The sequence below is a fragment of the Notolabrus celidotus genome, chromosome 6 (assembly GCF_009762535.1).
Source record: "Notolabrus celidotus isolate fNotCel1 chromosome 6, fNotCel1.pri, whole genome shotgun sequence".
In the NCBI taxonomy this organism is placed as follows: domain Eukaryota; kingdom Metazoa; phylum Chordata; class Actinopteri; order Labriformes; family Labridae; genus Notolabrus; species Notolabrus celidotus.
Genome location: NC_048277.1, coordinates 32,846,783 through 32,860,937, shown reverse-complemented (window position 1 = coordinate 32,860,937; position 14,155 = coordinate 32,846,783). Strand labels below are relative to the sequence as shown.

Sequence of the window (14,155 nt, the reverse complement as noted above, 5' to 3'; positions counted from 1 at the left end):
AGACATAAAAAGCCCACAAACAATCATCTGAAGAACACATACCCTTGGTTTTAGGTACCTATAATGAATTTATGCTTTAGACGAGCTACGTAGCTAAAAGCAATGCATGCTTTGATGTTGCAGGCACAACCTACAGGAAAAAAGAGGGACCTAGTTTCAGAGCCTTACCCCTTGAGCAACAAACACTTCATGGACACAGCAGATGCCGACGACGGTGATTCCCTGCTCCTTACAGAGTGTTGCAGCAGCCACTAGAACAACAGTCAGTGCAATGGGAGTCCAAACTGCAAAAAAGAAGGAAAACATATGTTTAGAGGCTTTTGCATTGTAAACAAACTGGGAAAGTTTGTTTATTAGTGTAAGAAGATCATTTGAACCAACCCTTTCAATTTCTTAAACAGAGGACACAACCTATTACTTCCTAAGAATACAAAACCCCCGGTTTAATGGAGTTTTCTCCAATAACTAGCAACATTTGCTTTCTATCAAAACCCTGTCAAACACCACTTACACATTATGAGACTAATACAAACTTTCCCAAAGTAAAACTGATGGAAGCCAGACCTTAAATTCCTCTATCAGCAGTGGCGTGGATGTCATAAATCACAGATCCCGATGGGTTAAAGACATTTCTGAGATGTATCTACCATTACACTAAACACACAATTTACCAGCCATCTATCACAAGGTTTTTTTAGGAGCATCAAAGCTTGTCCTGTGAACATCAATACTTTTGAAGCTCTGAGTGATTGTCAGCCATTAAGACAGACATTTGTAATTTTGAATCTGTGTAAGTCTCTAACTTAAAGCGATCCGTATGAATGAAGCAGCTTATAAAGAAAGGAACAGTGAGTTCAGATCATCGGGTCTTTTTGAAGATTCAGCCTCAGATTTGGAACACAGCTTGAAGGAGATGCCAGGTGTCTGAGAAACAGCGCTGACAGACACTTGGCAGCAGAAACTGAAACAACAAACCTGCACGAATATAAGCCACTGATATGCTTTAGATGTTACCACATTGAAAGAAGATCATTGCAGATACATACAAATGGGTATTATTATCATCCAGGTCTGGTTTACCTCTGATATATGAATGTCTGTGGCAAATACACAGTATGGAGTTACAGCACCATCACTGGGTTTGTTAGGGGCGTTTTTAGACGTAATTGGAAAGTAAATGTCGACATTGACACTAGAGGGGGAGAGGAAAATTGCCTGAAATGCAATACAGGAGGCAGACCAGCAGCCAGTTTGGGATATCTGGGTTCACACTGGGTGGTTCCTTTGTTCTGTGCCTGGAGAAAAGTAGTAAATGAGTAGCATGTGGTATTATGGGCATTACTACTGATTTACTGGTGAATCTGTGCGGCTCAGAAATCACCGCACCGAAACACTAGTTGGGCAGTATGCAACTGAGCTGAGCTTTTCTCAGATTCATCATGTATTAAAGACTTCCTTATTCATGATGAATCTGAGAAATGTGGAAAAGCAGTAACTTCAACATATAAGATAAGCACACAAAATCTCTCTGTAGGCACTGAGACAGGAAGTCATTTTTTTTCCTTCACTCCTGAGGCAGCATACAGATGTTTGCAGCTGGTTTCAAACTACCAGCAAGCAGAGTGTGCTGTGTAAGTCACGGGACCAATCACAGCTGTTGCATTCCTTATTGTTGACAGCCATGTTGTTACATTCTTGGGAGCTGTACATTGGGATGCAGTGTGGATTCAATGCTTAGTATAAATGAGGCTTTAGCTTAAAGGACCTGCCTGTGTTCATTGATTTTAAACTCTAACTTTGACTTTGGGGGCGTCGCATGCCTTGCGGTTTTGGTTGTTTGAATAATTGTCAAACAGATGCCAATGATTATTAAAGGTGACATATCACGCTTTTTTACATCAAAATATATCGGTCTAAGAGGTCCCCAAAACATGTCTTTAAACGTTATGCTAAAAAAAACACTTCGAAATCAGATTTTGGTCTGCCTGGAAAGCCCTCTTCTTCAGCCCTCCTCAGAACACTTTGTTTTCTCTCTGACCACGCCCCCTCAGGAAGTGGATGTGCCTCGGCTCTCCAGCACGTTGATCTAATGTTTACATGTTGGCTGAATATACACGGCTGCTCAGAGATCACGTTACTTCAACCCTCTGAATCTGAATTTGATCCTGATGGAGAGGCGTCTGTAGCAGGACCTTTCTGAAGGATTGGTCACAGATTTAGTGTTTCTTGTGGTTTTATTTATCAGTATGTCGACGTGTGTCTTGGTACACAGCTACGAACATGTAGCTATGTGGCTATGCTAACTAGCGCTAGCACTTATCCATGATAAATAAAAATCATCCACTAGATCTTTAAATCTGCAGGCCTGGGGAGTAAAACCGACCTCTACCAGAAAGGCAGCAGGACCTTTTCTGAAGGATTGGTCACAGATTCTGTGTTTCTTGTTGTTTTATTTGTCAGTATGTCGACTTGTGTCTTGGTACACAGCTACAGCTACGACATGTAGCTATGTAGCTATGCTAACTAGCGCTAGCACTTATCCATGATAAATAAAAATCATCCACTAGATCTTCAAATCTGCAGACGTGGGGAGTAAAAGCGACCTTTGTGTTTATTAAGACAGCCTACAACTAGCATGCCTCCCTCCTAAGCTCCTTGTTAGCACACATTTGTGCAGGTAATGAAAAACGGAGGAGGGATTCAGTATTATTTTGTTCAGTATTTTTGATGTTAAAATTAAAAACAGGCTTTTTCTTCAGCAGACTGTCAGCTCTCTGGTCTGACTCTAACCCCTCACAGCTGTTACAGGCTTTAAGAGTTATGTATAGGAAATGTCAATCTTGTTGCTGATGGTCTTGTTTACTTTTTAGGTCACTAGAGAAGATGTCAATGTTAATATCAGTCTGTTTCATAAACAGCTGAAAATCCTCAAACGAACTTAATGTGGAAAAAAAGTAAAACAGGATGACAAGAATATGTCCTGAAAAGAAAGTAATGCATGGGCAGTATTATGAGGCACTGATGTGTTGCAGCACAGAAGCTTTTATTGGGGTGATTACGCCTCAAACTTTGACATTGGGACAGTTAACAGTGCACACATTATTAAATAAATTAATGACCACATAAAGATCAAAGATGGGACTGTGACAATGTTGACCATACAGAATAACAAGAGCAGTATTCTCTGCTAATCCATTAAAATCAAAACATATCCCACAACTCTTCTGCATTTCTCCACGCTTCATAAATCAAAAGCAGAGCAGAGCTGTGCTTAATATTTACATCTTGGAATTACACCAGAGCCACTTGGCACTCCACTGTCCCTGGTGAGGGAATAAAACCAACCACAATGATAAAAGTCCACACGTCTCTGAGTGAACATTTTATTAAAGGTGACATATCATGCAAAATTGACTTTTTAAGTGTTCTCTACCCGAAATATGTTTCCCTGGCATGTCTACAAACCCCCCGAAAATGAAAAAAATCCATTCTGTCCCTGTTCTGATTTCTCCACCTTTCTGTGAATGTGTGTGAAACGAGCCGTTTCAGACTTCCATGTTTTTCATACGTCACAACGCCATCCGGTCTGTAACGGAGTCAGAGCTCGGAGCTTGTTCAGCCCATAGACTGTATAAAATAGAACTGAACCCTTCCTCCGTTTTTCTTTCCCTGCACACATGTGTGCTAACAAGGAGCTTAGGAGGGAGGCATGCTAGTTGTAGGCTGTCTTAATAAACACAAAGGTCGGTTTTACTCCCCACGTCTGCAGATTTGAAGATCTAGTTGATGATTTTTATTTATCATGGATAAGTGCTAGCGCTAGCTAGCATAGCCACATAGCTACATGTTCGTAGCTGTGTACCAAGACACACGTCAACATACTGATAAATAAAACAACAAGAAACACCAAATCTGTGACCAATCCTTCAGAAAGGTCCTGCTGCCTTTCTGGTAGAGGTCGGTTTTACTCCCCAGGCCTGCAGATTTGAAGATCTAGTTGATGATTTTTATTAATCATGGAAAAGTGCTAGCGCTAGTTAGCATAGCCACAAAACTACATGTTCGTCGCTGTGTACAAAGACACACGTCGACAGACTGATAAATAAAACAACAAGAAACACTAAATCTGTGACCAATGGTTCAGAAAGGTCCTGCTGCAGGCGCCTCTCTGTCAGGATCAGATTCTGGATCAGATTCAGAGGGTTGAAGTAACGCGGGTCTGTGAGCAGCCGTGTTACTTCAGCCAACATGTAAACATTAGATCAACGTGCTGGAGAGCCGAGGGGATAGCCACTTCCTGAGGGGGCGTGGTCAGAGAGAAAACAGACCGTTCTGAACAGGGCTGAATGAGAGGGTTCTTCAGGCATGCCAAAATCTGATTTCAAAGTATTTTTTGGAGCATAAACTTTAAAGACATGTTTTGGGGACCTCTTAGACCAATATATTTTGATGAAAAAAGAGTGATATGTCACCTTTAATGATGACTTAAAGTTAAACAGAGTATCTTAATTACTGTATGTTTAATCGATGTAGTCCTCCTTCTGACATGGTCGGCAGGTGTGCGTGGACCGGTGTAATCGAATCCAGCGGTAACTTGTTGACACTGCTAGCAAATCAGTTACTGATAGCTTAGTAATAACGTCTCTGTTTTCACAGGCGGACACTTTCATCCTGACGGTCTGGTGATAAAGTGGTCTGAGGTAAGGTGAGGAGAAGGTAAATATTTAGTGTTGAGGCTTCACAATGAACTTTAGGGAGGGAGAGACGGTTTTACACATCTGCATGAAAGGAATCCGTCATTTTATTGTGCTCTTTTTTGCCTTGTATGGCTAATATTTGTCCTTGACCTCTGTAAGATGAACAATGGTTGAGTGACTCACCAATTGAATGGTCTGCACTTGTTGATTTTGTGTAGGCTAGGAAAGCAGCCAGGAGGAAGATTGAAGACAGGAGTTCAGCTCTGCCAACCACACCTGTGACCTACGGATGAAAAGAAGGGAAAGAAGTGAAAGAAGTGAGTCCAGCAGGCCGTCGAAACTGATTAGTTTGTTCATGTGTTCACTTCAAGTCTCACTTTGTGGGAAAATAAAGCTGCAAATCGACGTCAAACTCAGCTGTAACAGTGCATGTTCAGTCATACAGTTGGACTAAAACATCTCATGAATGCAAAGCTTTATTTGCCATAGACTAGCAGGTGTTAAAAACCTCCCACCGAGCACAAGACCATGTACAACAATGTTCAAAGAAAACACCCATAAATCCTGAACCTGTTGGAAGTTGTCAAAAGCAGAGGAGTAATAGCAGATCCCACAATAGGATATTCCTCTGGATACACCTCAAGTGAAAAGAAAAACAAAGTAACACTCTCCAACACTCTTCAAGAAACTTCACACGTGTCCACAATTGGCAGAACGTAGAAGCTCCTTAAATCCAACTGTAAAAACAGGTCTGCTTGGGTAAACTGGAGAGATATAGATCTTTGTACAGCAGTCTCCCTGACAGAGACGTCTGTCATTTATGTAAATGATGAGTGCCATCGTGTGGAAGAAATAACATTCTCATTTGTACCGTGACCAAAGACCTGTAGATAAACCCTTAAAACGACAGCGAGGAGTCCTTCTCTACACAGCGCTCTGCAGAGATCTGTAGAGTCTACTATGCATCGCTCGAGGGTAAAGTAAGCATGTCAGCTTTAGAGAAACAGTCTCTAACCTCTTGATTCAAACGTGTTTCTGTTCGAGTGATCGTTCTATGCATGACCTGGAGTTTGTCGGTTAATGGAAGACAAACACTGGATGCACAATTACCTGCAACAAGCGACTAGTACGCATCACTTTAAATCAATGGTGCATCTGTAAACAAAACAGAAGAACACTGCGTTTAAAATCAAGATCCTCACCTGCTAAAGCCACATCACTACACACCCTGACCTGATAAGCGGACAAAATAACATCTTAAGCATTCAGGACCTGTGCTTGTCAAACCAATACGAATATCAGGCGTTCAGTCTTTCTTAAATATGTTAGGTGAGGTTACTTTATATATACTTGTAGGTAGATCTGTCTTGCAGCAAGATGATGACATCCAGTTACAAAACATTAACATGGAACCACACAAACCAATCAGAATTGACAAACTATCAAAACACAAAAGCATGATATAGAAGCACTCCTGCTCCACCACTCATATATTTACTTTTTTAAGTTAGAATTTTGGGCATTTTCGCCTTTGAAGGACAGGACAGCTGAAGAGAGACAGGAAATGTGGAGAGTGGAGAGTGGGGGAGGACATGCAGTGGATGGTCGAGGCTGGAATCGAACCTGCGACCTCTGCAACGAGGGCTATGGCCTCTGTATATGGGGTGCATCTAGGCCGCTAGGCTAACGGCACCCCCTCCACCACTCATAATTTAAAGGAGTGAGAACAATATCAGAAAATGAGATATATGAATAAAAATCCCTCCAGTTGGGCTCAGATTTAGCCTAATGGTTAAATTGCGTGCCCATTTAGCGGCTAGGCTGGGTTCGATTCCAGCCTGCGGCTCCTTTCCTTCATGTCACTCCCTCACTCTCTTCCAGTTCCCTGACCAATCCACTGTCCTCTCTTCTATGAATAAAGGTGTAAAAAGCCTAAAAATATACCTTTAAAAAAAATAAAATACCTCCAATAAATAAATCAAACCATGATAAAAGCATTTATGAAACCAAATAAGGAATGTATATTGTAGCGTCCAATGAGGCGAGCGTGTTCGGACCATAGACTGTAAATAAAAATGGACAGTGTTGCTCCGCCTCTTCCCGTTGTACGGTTCTGAAGCCAAAAAAATCCCGCTCCTGGGCGCAGCCATAGTGCAGCCTGAGCCAGCGAAGCCACAGAAGCGAGCTCCGCCCTAAGACGCTGTGTGTCCTTAGAAGTTTCCCTCTATGGTGGCATTCAAATGAATGGGGGGGGGGACATATTTTTTGACCTATAATGCAGCCAGCCACCAGGGGGCAGACTCTGCTGAAAGCTTCACTTCCAGCCGAGCGAGATGCACCCCTGGTTTGGACAGCCCCATTTGGGATTATGGGACAAATACTTGAAGTTCCATGTATCTGTTAATCCCTGCAAAGTTAAAGGAAATGTTGTATTATGTGTTCAATTAATGTTGTTGCGTCAGCCATGCTTTGAACATGCAGTTCTTTAGTTATGACCAAGCGGCAACCTCCGGTCTCAAAATATGAAGCTCATGCTATGCTTGTAGAAGCGTCTTGAGATAACATTTGTTGTGTTTTGGCGCTATATATTTAAAGATTGATGATGATGATGATTCCCTTCCTGCTTTGTTTTATCTTTGTGTTTGGAACTTTTTACATCTAAACTGCTTAAATAGAAGAATACATTACCGGCCCTGTGCTTGATGCTAACTACCCGACTACATTTGATTATAATGATAGCTGTGTTATTGTATTAAATGTTGTATTATGGCCCTAATAAGCTGACGCACTTATTCGGTACTTGACCTTTATAAAGTCAGGGGGTGGATACAATATACTCTGTGAATTAGGTCTAATAACCATGAAGTGCATGTGCTCACTGACAGACAGTCTTCTCAATCTGAAGCTGAATAAATGGATTGTTGGGAGAGATGTCCCCAACATGATGCCTCATTTTTCTTTAATTACTCAGACAACAAACCACATTTTCTGTGCGTCTCTCTGTACAGAATCAGGATGCAGCTTCACAGAGTCCTCCTTGATGCCCTTCTTCAGTCTTGCTGTCACTAAATAATTTGTATTTGAAAATAGTTGAAGATAAAGAAAAAAAGAAGCCCCCCATTCAAACACAGATAGCTGAAAACCCACAGAGAAAGATATGGGGACACACAGGGACTCTTTGTGCACACTTATCATGAAGGGACCTTCAGTGCTTGGAGCATGACTCAAAAACAAATGATCCGTTCAGAGAGAGATTCCAGACGACGATAACATGAAGGGCATTCGCTGGACTAACTCTATGGGCTCATTTGTGAGGCAAATTGTTTCCATTCAAGAAGTCTGAGAGACTCTGCCTAGATTAGAGAACACCACGAGGAAGAGCGGTGCAGTGGGGCATGCTGTGTAACAGTAGCACTCCACCACAAGAAGCAGAATGTTTCCTTTGTTTTTCTTCTCTGGTCAGGGCCTGTCTGGTCATCAGTTCAGATACTCTGAATAGGGTGAATTACATGTCCTAATTGGGGAAGATTCTTTTCAGACAAGCCCTATAGAGAGCGAGATCGAGTTCAAATGATAAGCTGGAGGTTTCCGGTTTCTGATAAACATTATGGTGCCGATAACATTCATGATAAGTGGCTAACATAACTACATTTACGTGAATCTTGACTTTTAAAATAACTTGTTTTATTCCCAGGCTTTGTCAAACACCCTTTTCTCATTAGTAGTTTATACAGCAGACTACTTTTATGATTAAGACTGCTGCTACAGACGCAGCTCTGATCGCAGATGCTGTAGAGTTGCATTTAAGCAAATCAATCTGCAGGAAGTCTTCAGACCAAGAGGCAACCTCCAGCCACAAGAATTGAAGACAATGTGGAAGTGTTAAAAACTGCATTTCCTTGAGTGTCCACTTGAGGCGGGCTCTGGAAGTACCGCAAACCAGATACACATCCATTCAAAAAAGCCGATCTTTACAGCAGAAATAAACATGTTTACTGCCTGGTACAAAAAAAAGAGTGTAGTCTGGATAGCTCATTTCTCCATCAGCAAACACTGTAAGGGGGGTACATTTTTCACAACAAAGAAGTTTCAAAGGTATTAAGATTAAGAGTTTTCCATTATGAGAGGCACAGCTGACTTGATTGACAGGCGGGAACACTGTAGCTGTTGGCAAGGAGGCTCAAAGCCTGCCTCTTTAGCAGTTAGGTTGACTTCAGCATTTCCAATATGGCTGCCGCCGAAGATTGGCTCCAAAACAGCGCTTCAGAAACAGGTGGGTGACGCCACGGATACTACATCCGTTATTTATGCAGTCCATGATTTACACATGTTTAATATCAGCTCTTTTACTCTGACAAAAAAAAAGAAGAAGAGAAAAGAAAAAGAAGAAAATAGACCACACAAAACATCAGAGATGCACTGATCGAGAAAATTGGGGCTGATGCTGATACGAGTGCTCAAACCAATCTTAAGCTCCTGTGGAACTTCCTGTTTGTGTTGGTTTTGGCGCCCCCAGTGGACAAAGTGGTACCTTGTATCTCTTTGCTGATCTTGTTCTGTGAAAGCTGCGTTTTTCTGATGAAAAATCTGCATCATTTGAATTACAAACGTGTCACTCCGAGTGTATCTTTTCACAACAGCGTAAAAGAGAGTCTGTTTCAGCAGCGTGCCTTTATTCACCTCATCTGACACCTATGCTGTTACAGATAACAGGCATTTAACACTACTATAAGAAAAGATCAGTGGTGTTTCTGATGGCCTGTTTTGCTTTTCTAAGTTATATAGAGGCGTCAGTGTTCACTTCAGTCTGTTTCACAACCAGCATCAAATTCCTCACAGGAGCTTTAACTGATGAACGATAAAGATACCGATGTTATTTGCATTACATCTTGATAATCCTTTGTATCTGTCTTTCAAATGAGCTAGTGGATATGAGGTATTAAATTTAGCCATTCGTTCCTCCTCTTAAAATTTCACTGGAACATGTTTTACAATCTGCATGTGTCCGGTCTTTCCCAGAAACGGTGTGATACTCCCACGCTGCCAATACTTTCTTTCATTTTGAGTTTAAAATGAGGTCAAGTTATGACTTCAGCTCAATAATAATACAAACTTTTCTCTGAGTCAAACTTTTAGTTAACTAGCTCACAAGCTTTAAAGGTGACATATCATGCAAAATTGACTTTTTAATGGTTTTTTACCTGAAATATGTGTCCCTGGCATGTCTACAAACCCCCGAGAGAATTTCTCCACCTTTCTGTAAATGTGTGTGAAACGAGCCGTTTCAGACTTCCGTGTTTTTGTTACGTAACAACAATATCCGGACTGTCACGGAGTCAGAGCTCGGAGCTTGTTCAGCCCATAGACTGTATAAAATAATACTGAATCCCTCCCCCGTTTTTCATTACCTGCACAAATGTGTGCTAACAAGGAGCTTAGGAGGGAGACATGCTAGTTGTAGGCTGTCTTAATAAACACAAAGGTCTGTTTTACTCCCCACGTCTGCAGATTTGAAGATCTAGTGGATGATTTTTATTTATCATGGATAAGTGCTAGCGCTAATTAGCATAGCCACATAGCTACATGTTCATAGCTGTAGCTGTAGCTGTGTATCAAGACACACGTCGACATACTGACAAATAAAACATCAAGAAACACAGAATCTGTGACCAATCCTTCAGAAAGGTCCTGCTGCCTTTCTGGCAGAGATCGGTTTTACTCCCCACGTCTGCAGATTTGAAGATCTAGTGGATGATTTTTATTTATCATGGATAAGTGCTAGCGCTAGTTAGCATAGCCACATAGCTACATGTTCGTAGCTGTGTACCAAGACACACGTCTACATACTGATAAATAAAACAACAAGAAACACTAAATCTGTGACCAATCCTTCAGAAAGGTCCTGCTACAGGTGCCTCTCCATCAGGATCAGATTCAGAGGGTTGAAGTAACGTGATCTCTGAGCAGCCGTGTATATTCAGCCAACATGTAAACATTAGATCAACGTGCTGGACAGCCGAGGCACATCCACTTCCTGAGGGGGCGTGGTCAGAGGGAAAACAGAGTGTTCTGATGAGGACTGAAGAAGAGGGCTTTTCAGGCAGACCAAAATCTGATTTCAAAGTGTTTTTTTGAGCATAAACTTTAAAGACATGTTTTGGGGACCTCTTAGACCATATATTGTGATAACATAATTTTCAATATCACCCAGCTCTACTCATGCATCAGATCTTTATTTATACATCTATTTATTTTTCCTTTAGTATATCTGGGTTTTGTTTTACTTGTTACTTATCAATAGATGTCAAATTTCTATATTTCACTTGATGTCAGATTATTTCTTTTTTGAATTATTATAATTTTGTTTATTATTACCATCTGTTGGCTTGTCATTTTGTTTATTCTGTTTATTCCTCTTCCTGAACCGTCTTCATTGCTCTCTATGTAGGGTGTGTTCTTGGTTGGGGGGGTTCGGTGGTGTTAATTTGGGGTATTGTCTGTACAAGTTCAGTATGTCGGTATGTGTGCGTTTATGTTAATATGTTGTATAAGCTCAAAACTTCATAAAGTTTAAAAAATTCAAAATTCATTTTCACATCTGCCTTTACCGGCATGATAGACAACATGCTTTAGGATTTCATGGTGTATTTACTCTATATGACCCCTTTACTGTGTTTTAAATACTTTCAAAGAGAACTTTGTTCAAATTCAAAAGAAGAGGTCTGACAGTCTTGGCTGACGGGAACATAAACAGAAGGGGTTTAAGTGTATTAACAGTGGGGGTTTAAGTGATGGTGGCCTTAATCTCACTTTAAGAGTTAAAAGAATGCAAGAAAACAAAGTCCACAACCGGGACAGGAATGTCTTGTATCAGATATAAGCAGAACAGATCATTCTGTAAGAGGCAGATCTAAGAAATGCTGTTTTGACAAACTGTCACCTCCCGTTCACTTTCAGGTCAAACAATGTGATTTTAAGGGATTTATGAACCTCTAACAACGGGTGGCAGATCTTTAGTATTAATCCTGTGATGAAGCATGCAAGTGGATGAATGAGACCACAAACAGGGCCACCTGCCAATATCTGACCCCACCCAGCACACAGAGCTGGGTGGGCATGTTGGAACAATGTTGAGGCGGATATGTTATTGCAGTGCTGTAACAAGCAGACAAGTGATTTCCCATCCCCTCTCTTCAGTTCAATGAGGGCATTGAACGTATAGAATGTACACACACACCCACACCCACACCCACACACAAACACACACAAACAGTTTATATTGCAGCCTTTTTTACAACTCATTGTAAATGAACAGTTTGAACCTCGACAGTGTTTGCTTTCTCTGTCAACAGGAGAAGCACAGAGATCTGACCTGATGTACACACTCTGTTATTCTGCGCTCTGTATTTGGGCATATTTGAACTTATTGACACAGTCTTTGTTCTCTGAGATCTGCCTAACTAATCCTAGAATGATGCCTGTGAATGAGGCAGGTTACCTGAGGTCTTTATATGACGCAGTTTGTGTTGTTATGAAAGGTAACATCAAGGCCAACCCAGGGATGTGAGCATTAAGATGGAGGATTATGTCTTGCCTATTTAAATTCATCAAGTGGTTTCTGACTAACGCTGCAGATCTAACTTGTATCAGAGCAAGTTCTGTTTGAAAGAAGAGTTAAGGGACTGTATGCACGTCCAGCCATTTACGATGAAAACGGGCCGTTTGTACTTTGGTGAAAAAAGAAATGGATTAGCGGTATGCACGAGCCAGGTTAACGCCCCAACAAAGCATTAAAGTGAATGGCATAGACCCCACCATTACTAGTGCTAGCGGCAGGATTACCGCTCCCGTTAGGCTGTTTAAAGGATGGCGGACATTGGCTTCTGCGTTACTGTTTAAGATGAAATATGCAGGGATGCAAAATTCTTGGTCGAAACTGAAAACTGAGAATGAGGAAACCAAGGCCAAAATCTGAAAACCGAAACACTGAAATAAATTATTATGCCAATTTTTAGTAACATTGCATTTATGGCTCTGACTGTGTACTAACCTCACTAAAATCAAGGATCTCATTGAACATATCAGACAGCGAGGGTGCATGACCCTCATCTGGTTCAGAGAGACGAGTCATTTTGTCTGCGCTCTGTTCTCCTTCCTGCGCTGAGCGCTTCTCTGTCTCCAAGCGGGTTCTCCACATCCATAGCGGCCTGGATCATTTCTCGTGCGCGCTGCTTTATTCCCACATCCAAGTTAGGATCTTTATAACGCGGATCAAGTACAGTCGCGATGAAGTGCAGAGGATCTGAATAGATCTCAGTGAAATGTGTGCTGACAGACTCTAAGAGTGTACTTTACATTGTTTTCACTCCGTGGTCCGTCTCAACCTCTTTGCTTAGAAGACGCTTTAGTGCTGCAATTAAAGGAAGAATGGATGCAGACATGTGGCCCTTATCCAGAGAAGTGCGTACTGGCCACTGTTTTTGCTTGCGTCATCACAACATTACTGTTTCGGCCGTGTTGTTTCGGTGATAAAAGTCTTTAGGCCTAAAACCCAAAATGCAGTTTTGGGCCATTTTTGGCTGAAAATGTTCAGTGCATCCCAAGAAATATGCAAAGACAACAGATATTTAGGGTTGGAATGAATCCTTTGGCAAAGTATGACGATGCCGAGATATACAGCACATTTAGATTTAGGAGACGCAACATAATTCTGAGGTAACCTACCAGCAATACCGTGAAGTGAATCCTTCCCAAACAACTCTGTTAACAAGTCCTCATCCTTCAATGAGGGGACAGCTGGTCCTCCACCTGGACCACGTTGGTGGCGGTGCTTGTTGCGCAAAGCCGCTTTCATGTTGCTTGTTTTAGTTTTTAGGTCTTCTACTGTGTGCTCAGAAATATCAGACGCATTTACCTGGTTCAACATCTGAAGCCAAACTTTCCCTTTCTCCTTGTTTGTTATCTTTGAGGATTGACTTCCTGATAATAGCTGTTTGTTCATTCTACATTCTTGCAATCAAATGTTAATTTCTTCTTCCTCTGAAACATTGTTTTTTCTTGATCTTCTCTCTGTCACACCGGTACCGCTCGCCATGTTCATTCTTGTTTATGCGTAGTAGACATGAGCAAATCGAATTTGTTGGATCAGGGTTTTCCAGGAGGTTACGTGGATATATGACGTTTTGCACCAGCCTCGCTTTCATGGCGCAATTAGTTAATTGGCCAATTATTTGCAGTCGTGCATGCGGCTAACGCTACGGCCAAATGGGCTGTTCCATAACGGTACGTACTGGTAATGGTCTCATTCGTGTAATGGCTGGAAGTGCATATGAACCCAGGTTGTTTAAAAGCACACCGTACTGACCAATCAATTATCTCGGCCTCTGAGTTGTTTGTGTGGATGGTAAGATGGCGAGAGGGCGAGACGGTTCATGGAGCGGCATAATACCTCCCACCCT

The 14,155-nt window shown here is 41.6% G+C and overlaps 1 protein-coding gene across 2 annotated transcripts in view; it reads right to left on the bottom strand.

Annotated features, from left to right (window-relative positions):
- The window catches only part of tmtc3 (transmembrane O-mannosyltransferase targeting cadherins 3), a 52,909-nt gene that overhangs the window by 34,785 nt on the left and 3,969 nt on the right, over positions 1-14,155 (bottom strand). For both annotated transcript variants that reach the window (XM_034686054.1, XM_034686055.1), the window contains exons 4-5: positions 4,881-4,980; positions 169-284 (exon numbers count right to left, since the gene is read on the bottom strand). In XM_034686054.1, the coding sequence (XP_034541945.1) occupies positions 169-284; positions 4,881-4,980 (216 nt within the window). The remainder of the gene's footprint in view (positions 1-168; positions 285-4,880; positions 4,981-14,155) is intronic.